The sequence below is a fragment of the Pipistrellus kuhlii genome, unplaced genomic scaffold (genome assembly GCF_014108245.1).
Source record: "Pipistrellus kuhlii isolate mPipKuh1 unplaced genomic scaffold, mPipKuh1.p scaffold_m20_p_6, whole genome shotgun sequence".
NCBI lineage: Eukaryota > Metazoa > Chordata > Mammalia > Chiroptera > Vespertilionidae > Pipistrellus > Pipistrellus kuhlii.
Window position 1 is genome coordinate 57,974,613 of NW_023425562.1, and position 13,287 is coordinate 57,987,899.

The 13,287-nt window shown below is 34.8% G+C and overlaps 1 protein-coding gene across 1 annotated transcript in view; it reads right to left on the reverse strand.

Annotated features, from left to right (window-relative positions):
* Positions 1-13,287, reverse strand: part of RNF24 (ring finger protein 24) — a 57,042-nt gene that overhangs the window by 12,010 nt on the left and 31,745 nt on the right. The window contains exon 3 of the mRNA XM_036417880.2: positions 3,015-3,057. Within this exon, the coding sequence (XP_036273773.1) occupies positions 3,015-3,057 (43 nt within the window). The remainder of the gene's footprint in view (positions 1-3,014; positions 3,058-13,287) is intronic.

A 13,287-nucleotide genomic window follows, 5' to 3' on the forward strand; every position in this document is an offset into this window, starting at 1 on the left:
CATTTTATCAACATTCTTTGAAATTGAACAATGATGCAATATTTTTCTTGAAAGCAGCTTTAAAGTCTCTTTGACAATAGATTAAATTTTGGGAAAAGACATTAACACATGCCCATATAGACTAAGTGCAAACATGGAGTAGGAAATTTACTGCCTTATGGTTCAGTAAAACAGCACTGGCTGAAGGAATTAATTAATAATTACTAAAGATTAAAAAGTAAAATTAATCTTAATTTTAGAAGTTTTGCTCATTATTATACATCACTATGCTCAGAAAACTTTATCTCTAACTAGAGTTATGTAAATAGGCTTAAAACTTATCCAGGTTCTGTTTCTGACTTTAAAGTGACTGGTTATCAGTTAAAAGGAATGCCAAATGATAAGAGGACAAATTGCTGCTTAAATTGCAAAGTTCTGAGAATAAATTTAGCTTATCAGAATTATATGTCATATTCAAGTGAAAAAACAGACAAGTGAAATTTGGGAAAAATCTCTATTTTGAGTATCATATACCTGAATCAAAAATAGTTTTGAGGGCAAATCACATTTTCAGAAACCACAACCAAAAGCTACCATCTAGCTATGCAGAGATGTGTTAAATTTCAAATTCAGTATTTTTAAGGATAATTTTTTACCATGTCTTATGACTTTAATAGTTCTATCAATTAATTTCACCTTTTATTTTATTTATTTATTTATTTATTTATTTATTTTATTTAAAAAAATATATTTTGTTGATTTTGTACAGAGAGGAAGGGAGAGAGATAGAGAGTTAGAAACATCGATGAGAGAGAGTCATTGATCAGCTGCCTCTTGCACACCCCCTACTGGGGATATGCCCGCAATCACGGTACATGCCCTTGACCGGAATCGAACTTGGGACCCTTCAGTCCCCAAGCCGACGCTCTATCCATTGAGCCAAACCGGTCTCGGCTAATTTCACCTTTTATTTTATTTTATTTATTTATTTTTAATATATTTTATTGATTTTGTACAGAGAGGAAGGGAGAGAGATAGAGAGTTAGAAACATTGACAAGAGAGAGTCATCGATCAGCTGCCTCTTGCACATCCCCTACTGGGGATATGCCCACAACCAAGGTACATGCCCCTGACCGGAATCGAACCCGGGACCCTTCAGTCCCCAAGCCGACGGTCTATCCATTGAGCCAAACCGGTCTCGGCTAATTTCACCTTTTAAATGACCAGTAAGGCCAATTTTATTTTAAAAGAATATATTATTGATTTTTTTACAGAGAGGAAGGGAGAGGGATAGTTAGAAACATTGATGAGAGAGAAACATCAATCAACTGCTTCCTATACACTCCCCACTGGGGACGTGCCCGCAAGGTACATGTCCTTGACCAGAATCGAACTCGGGCCAATTTTACTTTTTAGTTAGCTTGTGTGTGTGTGTGTGTGTGTGTGTGTGTGTGTGTGTTTCATACAAATACCTTGTAGGTTGTCAAGATCATGAAAATACTGAGAGAAAAAAAGATTCATTTATTTAGAAAACTAAAACATTCTAGTTTGTGTATGAATCCCACATGAAACACATAGGGCAGAGTGTGGGGTTACCTATGACATCAATGTTGACATCTAAGAAACTTGCTCATGAGCTCAGATTTCAGAGACAAAGGATGGACAAAATGATAAGTAATCCTAAACTGGAGATGGTTCTGTAACATCATGTAATAAAGGTTAAAGACCAAAATAAGCTGGCCGAGACCGGTTTGGCTCAATGGATAGAGCGTCGGCTTGGGGACTGAAGGGACCCGGGTTCGATTCCGGTCAAGGGCATGTACCTTGGCTGCGGGCATATCCCCAGTAGGGGGTGTGCAAGAGGCAGCTGATCGATGACTCTCTCTCATCGATGTTTCTATCTCTCTATCTCTCTCCCTTCCTCTCTGTACAAAATCAATAAAATATATTTAAAAAAAAAAAAAAAAAAAAGACCAAAATAAGCTGAAGCTTGTCCCACCTCTCCCCAAAAAGCTAAGAACAACAAAATAATTTCATGCTTTAGTTTAAAAGAAAAGGAACAACTAGGCCCACTGTTTGGTGTCTGTGATAAAATGTTAATGAATGACACATGTAAGAAAAACGAAATTTTACTTTGCTTTCAAGAAAAGCTAAGTTTATTAAGTTTATTACTTTAAAGAACCAATCAGTAAAGGGTAGGAGTTTCCACATGATCCAAGTAGACTTCTAGGGGTGTGACATTAGCTAACATTTAAAGTACAAAAAAGGAAGGATATGCAATCATTAGAACAGAGCTTGTCGTCTCTAAGGAAGTTGTTTGTTTTTAATGAGGTAAAAAAATTATTTAATGAAATTTCATCTATATATATAAAATGTTAAGTGACCGACTGTACGTCCATCTGACCAACCAACCGGCGGGTACATATGATGCGCACTGGCAATTTAAAAATAAATGTTGACTTGAGCATGTGTGATACATATAAAGCTCTTGCTGGCATCAATCACAGATATGTGTTTTGACCTGTCATTGTTGATCATGAATTTGGTTGTTTTTGTTGACATTCTGAAGCTAAAAGAAAGCAGCTATTATGCCTTTGTTGTTATATCATGATGTTATTTATTTATTAATCAATTTATATATTATTTTCATATACATTTTACTAATTTTCTTTCATCTCTGACATTTCTATTATAGAGAAAGAGTGAATAGTGATATTAAAATATTTCTTTTAATTAATTTCCTTTCAATGTGCGTGAATCCACGCACTGGATTAAGTATTATAAATTACTTAATTTACTATAAATTACTTTAGCAAAATGTTAGCTTAAGTTCCCTGTTAAAACTATATTATTGCATCAGGTGAACTTTCTATAATTAAAAAGAAGTGTACTTAAAGTTGATCTATTTTTACTGAGAACTGGCAAATAAAATGTTAAAATGAACACAAGTCCTAGTTTAAAAAGACTGCAAATCTGAGTCCACATTTTTTGGGTATAAAACACTATCAAAGTCAAGTTGAAGTAAATTTCTCACCTGTTTATAGGCATAAAATTCTTTGTGTGCTTGATGTCTTAGCCTAAAAGACAAATGAACAATGTGATATTGAGATTTCCAACACAACCATTTGAAAAAAATAAGGAAACTGCTAATTTTGGTAACAATTTATATAATTTACAGTTTAAAATCCAGAGTCTTTGTCTTGAAATATACTCAAATGACACATCTGTTACATATCATGAGAAAGTGAACAGTGAACCATGAAATGATATCTAAATATAAATTAAAGTAAAATTTCATTAAAACAAAATCTCATTAATACAACAAATATTTTAATGAAACCTCAATTCTTTTTATGTTGATGATAGTCCACTTGTTTCAATATTTAATATACCATATTTTAAAATTTAAAATTTTAAGTATAATATACATCTAATAGTTACAAAAACCTTAAGAATTCAGCTAATTAAAAAATACAGGTATACATTTATATACACATGTTAACTATCACCTAGTCAAGATACACATTTACAGCACCCCTTCAATGACTTCTCCCAATCAATATCCACCCAAAGAGGTCGCCATTTTCCTGATTTCTCTCAATATAGATTAATGATGCTTGTTTTGAACTCCACATAAGTGAATCATTAGGTACACTCTTTGCCTTGGCTTCTTTCAGTCAACAGTTACTTTTGAAATTTATCTATGTTGTTGCAGTAATTCTCTTTTTGACTGATATATAGTGTTCCATTGTATGAACACTATAAATATAATTTATCTAATCTACTGTTGATATTTAGATTATGTCCAATTTTGGGCTATATTAATAAAGCTGCTACACAAATTCTTCTACATGTCATTTAGCGGACATATACACTAATTTCTGTAGACCTGCTGATCCAAAGTGCTTGCACCAATTTCTACTCCTGTGGGTAAAGCATGAGAGTTATAGTCGTTCCACATCTTTGTCACTGCTTTGTAAGGTTAGTTTAAAAAATTTAAGCCAATCTAGTGGGCATTTAGTGGTATCTCATTTTGGTTTAAATTTGCATTTCCCAAATGGTGTGCAGAACCCTTTCATATGCTTATTCCCAATTGAATATCTTTTATGAAATGCCTGTTTGAGTTTTTTGACCATTAAAAAAAAAAAGAGTTGTCTACCTTTTTCTTATTGATTTATAGGAATTCCTTATATATTTTAGATGTGAGTCCTCTGTTTGGTCTATGTACTGTATCTACTCCTACTCTGGGGCTTTTGCCTTTTCTTTCTCTTAATGGTATCTTCTGATGAACAGACACTTTTATTTTAAATGAAGTCCAATTTATCAACTAGTACCAATAATGTCAGTTCTTTTTGTGTTCAATTAAAAAAAAAAATCTTTGCCTACCTCTAGATCATGAAGATATTCTCTTAAAAACCATTTGTTTCATCTATTACATTTATATATATATATACATATATATACATATATACACACACACACACACACACACACACATATATATATATATATATATATATATATATATGATCTGAAATTACTCTTTATGTATGATTTGAGGTAGAGGTCAAGATTCTTTTCATTGACATGCAGATTTTTGTTTGACTCATTTATTATAAAGATTCTCCTTCCCCACTACATTACAGTGGCACATCTGTTTTAAGTAAGACACAATATGTGAGTCTATTTCAAGAGTTTTTATTATGTTCCATTGGTCTATTTGCCTATATTTATGTACTAGATTGAATAGTGTCCCCTTAAAAATTATATCTAACTGGTACCTTAGGATATAACCCTATCTGGAAACAGTATTTGCAGATTATTTAATTAAAATAAGGTCATATTGGATGTAGGGTGCATATTGGATTTAGGATGGACCCTAAGTCCAATATGACTGACATCCTTAGAAGAGAGGAAATACAGACACAGGGAAGAAAGCCAGGTGAAGAAAGAGACAGAAATGATGCAGCTACAAGAGGCAAGGAAGGATCCTACCCTAGAGTCTTCAGAGGGAGCATGGCCCTGTTGACACCTTGATTCTGAAATTCTAGCCTCCAGATGGGAGATTAAACTTCTGTTATTTTAAGCCACCCAGTTTGTAGTATGTGGTTACAGCAGCTCTGGGAAACTGATGCACCTTGTATCAATACCATGCTAGTTTTGTTTTTTTAATTTGTATTTTAAAACAATTTTAGATTTACAGAAAAGTTGCAAAAAATCAGAGTTCCCATATACCTATCTCCCAGTTTTTCCAATGTTCATATTTCACACAACCGGAGTACAAAAATCAAAGCAAGTACATTAACACTGATATATTGATATTAATGTTGATATATCAACAAAATAAGAGACTATTTAAATCTCACCAGTTTTTTTCACTAATATCCTTTTCCTGTTCTATGACCCAATCCATGTCTCCTTAGCCTTTCCCAATCTGTGGCAGGATCCTTAGTTTTTTTCTTTCAAGATTTTGACATATTAACCATGATCACTTGTTCGTGGAGTGTCTGCTAGGTCTCTCCACTGTAGTTATTATTTTCCTTTTTGAAACTGACCAACACTTTGTGGGAGAGATGTTGAAACCATGCAAAATCCTACTCATTCTCAAGCTTTTGCCCACTGATTTCGCACTCATCTTGCTTGCAACAATTACTGTAGTGTTCGCCTGGTGGTGGCTTGGTAGTTTCCTAATTCCTGCATAATTATTAACTGGAATTCTTCTGTAAGGAACATATGTCCCTTCTTCATTTGTTTATATCACTTTGGACTCATGGATATTTGTTTTAGTCTGTGAGTTAGAGTTCAATATAATCATTATTTATTTTATTGCTCAAATTGATTTAGGTTTGGCCTTTAGGAGCCTCATCGGGTTGACCTCTGTGTCCTTTTAATGTGCCCTCATTTTTTGCCATGAATTTCCTTGCTTATTAGCGCTGAAAGATGTTTCCGGCTCATCTTGTATTTTCCACTCCCCATTTGTGGAATTAGCCACTTCTTTCAAAGAACCTTGGTTCTTTTTACTGGAGAATAGTGTTTAGAAAGCAAGATCTGGGTGCTAGGTGAATAGCACTCTGTTTTTAGTACTGGAGCTCTGTAATAAGTCTTGGGTCTGGCATTAGAAGTCCTCAAGCTTTGTTCCTAATTACTTTCTTGGCTACTCTTGGTCCTCTGCATTTCCATACCAATTTCATGAGCTTGTCATTTCCCACAAAAAATCTGTTGTGATTTTGACTGAGATTGCATGGAAGTTATAGATCAACTACAGAACTGACATCTTTGCAAGATTGAGTTTTCAATCTACGAACCTACTTATTATATCTTAATTTCTCTTTATACATTTCTAGGTAGAATGGTTATATATCTTTCATTAGATTTATTCTTAGGTATTTAGTAAGTTTTGATCTACTATAAATTATAAATTATTTTCATTTTCTAATTAATTGTTGCTATTACATAGAAAAAACAATTTTTTTTAATAAATATTTTATTGATTTTGTACAGAGAGGAAGGGAGAGAGATAGAGAATTAGAAACATCGATGAGAGAGAGTCATCGATCAGCTGCCTCTTGCACACCCCCTACTGGGGATGTGCCCGCAACCAAGATACATGCCCTTGACCGGAATCGAACCCGGGACCCTTCAGTCCCCAAGCCGACACTCTATCCATTGAGCCAAACCGGTCCCGGCGAAAAAAACAATTTTTGTATATTAATCTGTATTTAATGACTTGCTAAGTTCACTTATTATCTTTAAATAGTTTATCTGTAGAATATTTTGAATTTTTTAATATATACAACCTTTCTGTCTACAAATAATGACAGTTTAAACTCTGCCTTTTATAATCTTTAGATATTTTACTTCTTTTTTATTTCATTTCATTTCTTTTATTACTCTTTTTTTCTGCATTGGCTAGGACCTCTAATACAATGGCAAATAAAAGCAGTGGCATCACTATTGGAGGCCAATAGAGGGGAAAAGGGGACATATATAATACTTTCAACAATAAAGATTTAAAAATTTTTTAAATGTGTAAAATAAAATTATATAACTAAAAAAAACCCAACCCATCACTATTTAAGTATGTTTTCTCTAGATTTTTTGTGCATAACCTTGATATAAACTTGTATCCTAGTTTTTGATTTTTAAAAATCATGAATAGGTAATTTTTGTTTTTAAAAAATATGTCACAGATTTGAGAGAGAAAGGGAGAGAGTCAGAGAGAAACATCAATGAGAAACATCAATCCGTAGCCTCTTGTATGTCCCCCGCTGGGTATTGAGTCTGCAAACCATGCATGTACTCTGACCAGAAATTGAACTGGTGACCTCCTGGTTCATGTGTTAATGTTCAACCACTGAGCTCATCAGCGGGACTTTATAAACTTTCCCCTCCATCATTCCCCTGCTCCCCCCTTTTTTTTAAACTGGTAATGTGGCATATTGCATTGATACCTTCATTCCTGGAATAATGTCCACTTCAATATAAAATACTACCATTTTGCATATCCCTGAATTTGATTTACTAATACTTTGTTCATGAGAGACATAAAGTCTATAAGTTCCTTTTTTGTAATGTCCTCGTGAGGCTTTGTATAATTTTAGTCAAAATTATGCTGTCCTCTTTATATATATGAGTTGAGTATTTCTTTTATTCTTTGGAAGTCATTTAAGAGTGGTATTTTCTTCTTTACTGTTTGAAGGACTTCACTGGTGAGGTTACCTGGCTTGGAGTCTCTTTGTGGGAATGCTTTAATAGCACATTCAATTTCTTAGTAGATATATAGTTACTAATATTTTCTATTTATTCTTGAGTTAGTTTTTGTTTTCCTTTAATAACATTTTAAAATATTCCTTTGTTTGTACTCACATAATATAAAATTTAACCATTTTAAATTGTATAATTCAGCGGTGTGTAGTGTGGTCACAATGTTGTGCAACCACCAGCTCTCTCTAGTTCCAAAATTTTTTGTCACCCTCCAAAAACTATGTGATCTCACGAAGTGGTCTCATTAAATAGTCCCCTTCTCCTATCTCATGGTAACCTCTAATCTGCATTCTGTCTTTATGGATTTGCCTATTATGGATAGAAATATGTATGCCTATATAACAAATCACACATATGTGACCTTTTGTGTTTGGCTTTTCACTTAGCATAACGTTTTCAAGGCTCATCCTAATTGTAGTATGCATCAGTTCTTCACTCCTTTTTATGGCTGAAATATGTTATAATTTGTTTATTCACTCATCTGTTGATGGACATCTGGGTTTTATACATGTTTGGACTATTATAACAATGCTGTTATAAGCATTCCTGAATAAGTTTTTGTGTAAGCACATCTCTTCTTTTGTCTTGGGGTATTCACTTAGAAGTGAAATTTCAGGGTCATATAGTAATTCTATGCTTAACTTTTTGAGAAGCTGCTGAGCTCTTCTCCACAACGGCTGTACCATTTTACACTCCTAAAGGCAACATGTGCAGGTTTCTATTTCTCCACATCCTCACCAACATTTGTAATTTTCCATTTTAGGTGTGAAGTGGTATCTCACTGTGGTTTTAATTTCATTTCCTTAATGATCAATAATGTTGAACATCTTTTCATGTGTTTATTGGCTATTTGTACAGGTAGGGGAAAAGTAGGTTAACAGTTGTGAGTATGCAAAACAGTTTATTGTTTTTAAAAATATATATTTTATTGATTTTTTACAGAGAGAAAGAGAGAGGGACAGAGAGTTAGAAACATCGATGAGAGAATCATTGATCAGCTGCCTCTTGCACACCCCCCACTGGGGCAAGGTACATGCCCTTGACCGGAATCAAACCCAGGACCCTTCAGTCCGCAGGCGGATACTCTATCCACTGAGCCAAACTGGTTTCGGCAAAATAGTTTATTCTTATATTATTTATTAATTATTGTATTATCTTCCATATGAAAACTATAAACCTACTTTTGCCCCACCCTGTCTATCTTTTTTTGAAAAATAACTAAGTCATTTGCCTATTTTCAATTCAGTTGTCTTTTTAAAAAATATGTATATTTTTATTGATTTCAGAGAGGAAGGGAGAGGGATAGAAACATCAATGATGAAAGAATCACTGATTAGCTCCCTCCTGCACACCCCCTACTGGGGATCAAGTCCGCAAGCTGGGTATGTGCCCTGACTGGGAATAGAACTGTGACCTCTTTGTTCATAGATTGACGCTCAACCACTGACCCACACAGGCTGGGCAATTCAGTTGTCTTCTTGTTGCTGAGCTGTAAGAGTTTTAAAAAATATATTCTGGGTGTTAATCTCAACCATTCTAAAGGTTGTCTTTTCACCTTCTTGATAATATCCTTTAATGCAAAAATATTTTTAATTTAAGTCCAATTTATCTACGTTTTCTTTTGTTGTTTGGGCTTTTGGTGTCAAATCTGAGAATCTATTACCAGTCCAACTTCCTAAAGATTTACCTATTTTCTTCCAAGAATTTTATAGTTTTAGCTGTTATTTTTAGGTTTATCTATTTTTGAGTTAATTTTTATATAAAATGTGAGGTAGGGGTTCAACTTCATTCTTTCACATGTATTGTATTATTTAGTTGTCCTGCCATCTATTGAAGGGACTATTCTTTTTCCCCACTAAATGGTTTTGGTACTTTTACTGAAAATCAATTGGTCACAGATGTTTGCATTTGTTTCTAGACTCTCAATTCTATTTCATTGGCTTATATGTCTATTTTTATGCTAGTACCACAATGTTTTAATTATTGTAGGAAGCTTTGAAATTAGGACATGTGAATCTTCCTGTTTTTTTGTTGTTCTTGTTGTCCCCCCCCCCCCCCCCCCAATATTGTTTTGGCTACTCAGGGCTCCTTAAAGTTCCAAATAAATTGAGGATCAGTCTCTCCATTTTTGCATAAAAATTGGGATTTTTAAAATCCTTACATGAGGATATGTTTATTGATTTTAGAGAGCAAAAGAGAGGGAGGGTGGAAGAGAGGAAGAGAGACATCAATGTGAGAAACACTGGTGGATGCCTCCTGTCCACAACCCAAATGGAGATAGAACTCACAACTTAAGTGTGTACCCTGACCAGCAATTGAACCTATAACTTTTTCTTTAGTGTATGGGATGATGCTCTAAGCAACCAAGTCACTTGGCTAGGGCAAGACTATTGGAATTTTGATAGGCAATCTGTAGATTGCTTTCAGGAGTACTATCATCCTATCTAATAAAGAGGTAATATGCAAATTGACCATCATTTCAACACACAAAATGGCAGCCCCCAGGTGGACACATGATGGCTGCCACAAGATGGCCTGAAGGGGAGGGCAGTTGTGGGCGATCAGGCCAGCATGGGAGGGCAGTTGGTGGTGACCAGGCCTGCAGGGAAAATAGTTGGGGGGAACTAGGCCTGCAGGGGAGGGTAATTGGGGGTGACCAGGCTGGCAAGGGAGGACAGTTAGGGGTGACCAGGCCAGCAGGGGAGGGCAGTTATGGGCAATCAGGCTGGCAGGGGAGCAGTTAGGCATCAATCAAGCTGGCAGGGGAGTGGTTAGGGATGATCAGGCTGGCAGGCAGAAGTGGTTAGGGGTAATCAGGCAGGTAGGCAGGTGAGCAGTTGGGAGCCAGCAGTCCTGGATTGTGAGAGGGGTATCTGAGGGATCCCAGCTTGGAGCTTTGCCTCAATATAAATTAGCTTTTATCACCCCTATACCCATGCTATTGAAACTTTTATAAGATTATGCATGTAAACCTAACTGTCAAATGTAAAACTGACCCTTGGACAATGCAGGGGTTAGGGATGTTGATTTCCTGCACAATTGAAAAGCCACATATAAATAATAATAAATAAAAACTTAATTACTAATAATCTACTGTTGACCAGAAGCCTTACTGATAATGTAAACAGTTGATTAAAAAATTTCTTGTTTACTAGACCTTCTTGGGAGGAGCTGACACAACTGACTCAATCCACTGTAACCCTACTCGTGGGGAACCTCTCATGATTTTCTTCTTTCTCTTGCTATCCCTTCCTAGTCTCTTTTATGGGCTCTTCTTTTTTTAAAAATAGAACTGAGAGGGGGAAAAAAACAATATCGATTTGTTGTGACACATATTTATGTGTTCATTGGTTGCTTCTTATATGCAGGATCAAACCCACATATTGGTGTATTGGGATGACGTTCCAACCTACTGAGCTACCCGGCCAGGCCAAGGGCTCTTCTTAAATATTCATGTTTCCCTAGGATTTTGTTCTGCATCTATTTTATTTCACTATACACATTCTCTCTAGGGGACATTCTTGGCTTCAGCTTCCACCTATTATTGCATGACCCTCTATTTTCAGACCAGACTTCTAATAAACTTTAGACCTATATATCCAACTATATACTAAACACCTGGACTGTTACACAGGGAAGACAGTTCTCCCATGTGTGAAACAGAAACTTTTATCCTTTCACCCAATTTGGCCATCCATTTTCTATCTCTGTGAAGGGATTGCTATCCAACCAACAGCCAAGGAAAAAATTCTAAGCTCATAATTCTATTGTTCTTAATGCTCAGTCACCAAATTTTGTTCATTTTTACCTCCCCGATATTTTTCACAACCATCCATAACACACATACATTCTAGCTCTGCTGTCATTGTCTTGGTTCAAGACTTTACAGTATCTACTAGATAACTCAATATTTTCCTTCCATTTTTAGTTTTTAATTTTATTCTTATTTTTCAGTGTATAATTAATGACTTCCAACTAGGAACACCATTCTTTCATTTACTCAACAAACATTTATTGAGTACCAATATTGTGCCAGATATTGTTCAGTTTCGGGTGTTTGGGATATAGCAAACAGAAAAGACAAAACTCTATCTGGGGAGAGAGATAAATAACAAACATAAATTAGAATACTATATGATTCATTATAAAATAGGAAAACTCCTAGCAAGGTAAGAGTCCTTTTGTGTTCAGTAGTAATCTATTCATAGCCCTGTCATGGGCAGCAGATTCTGTACTAAAATGTTGTGTAACTGTGGCTGGTAGAGAGTGTCTAGTTTAGATCTAAGCTGTGTTCCTCCAATGGTTCTGATGAGTCTAGCTGTGACTGGAGGGATCTCTCTGCATGAGAACAGAAGAGCCCCCTGGAAAGATGCTGGAGAACTTAAGTTAAAAACTAAGTTGCATAAAATTCGTATATGGGTAGGGTCCGTAGGCCTGGCCAGCGATCAGGGCCTATCTGTGAGGTGAATGGGGCACTCACAAGCCCCAACCCCTGCTGCCACCGGTTGCCTCCCTCTGTGGGGTGACAGATGGGGCAATCATAGCATGAAAACAACTGCTATGATTTTTAAAAAAATCTTTTTGCTTGCTTGATTACTGAAAGAAATACAATGAGGTAAAATAGTGTTTTATAACTTATGTCTCAAAAATTTACCCAGAACACACAATTGGTATATTAGTATTTTTCCTAAAGTAAACAAAAATCAAAGGTGTAATTAATTCTTTGACATGGTAATAAAAACTATACTATGACCTTTATACATTTTAGGATATTTACAAAAGCTCTTCCTTAAGGATTATTTTAAAATATTTTTGTCTTCTTTTAAAAAATAATTTGGTTTCAAATATTAAATCCCCAAATTTGAATTAAGCCAGTATTTATAGAGAAATTTCAAAAAAAAAATTTAGGAAAAAAAAAAATTTAGGAATTTTTTAATGCTATGAAGGAATATTTTAATGCTATGAAGTCCTGTTTAATTATGGCCAATTCCCTAATTAAAAAAAAAATAAAGCTTAATATTTACACAGCATTTATTAAACTATTAATGAAAGAAATGTTAGGAAAAGGAAATTTCTAGTAATAAATAGATTTTTTTAAATTTATTTTTTAATCTTTAATTTTTAATATATTTTATTTATTTTTTACAGAGGAAGAGAGAGAGATAGAGAGTTAGAAACATCAATGAGAGAGAGACGTCGAGCAGCTGCCTCTTGCACACCCCCTACTGGAGATGTGCCCGCAACCAAGGTACATGCCCTTGACCGGAATCGAACCCAGGACCCTTCAGTCCACAGGCAGACGCTCTATCCACTGAGCCAAAACGGTTTCGGCAATAAATAGATTTTTTAAAAAAGTGTTTCCTAAATTCTATAATTATATTAGCTAAGTATTTATTTCTCTAAGCAAGATAAAAAAAAATCATAGGCAGTAACTAATGACTATAAAATACAAGGAGTATTTTATATATTATAAAATACAAGGAGTGATTACATTTTGTGAGCATATCTATAAAATACAAGGAATGATTACATTTTGTGAGAAC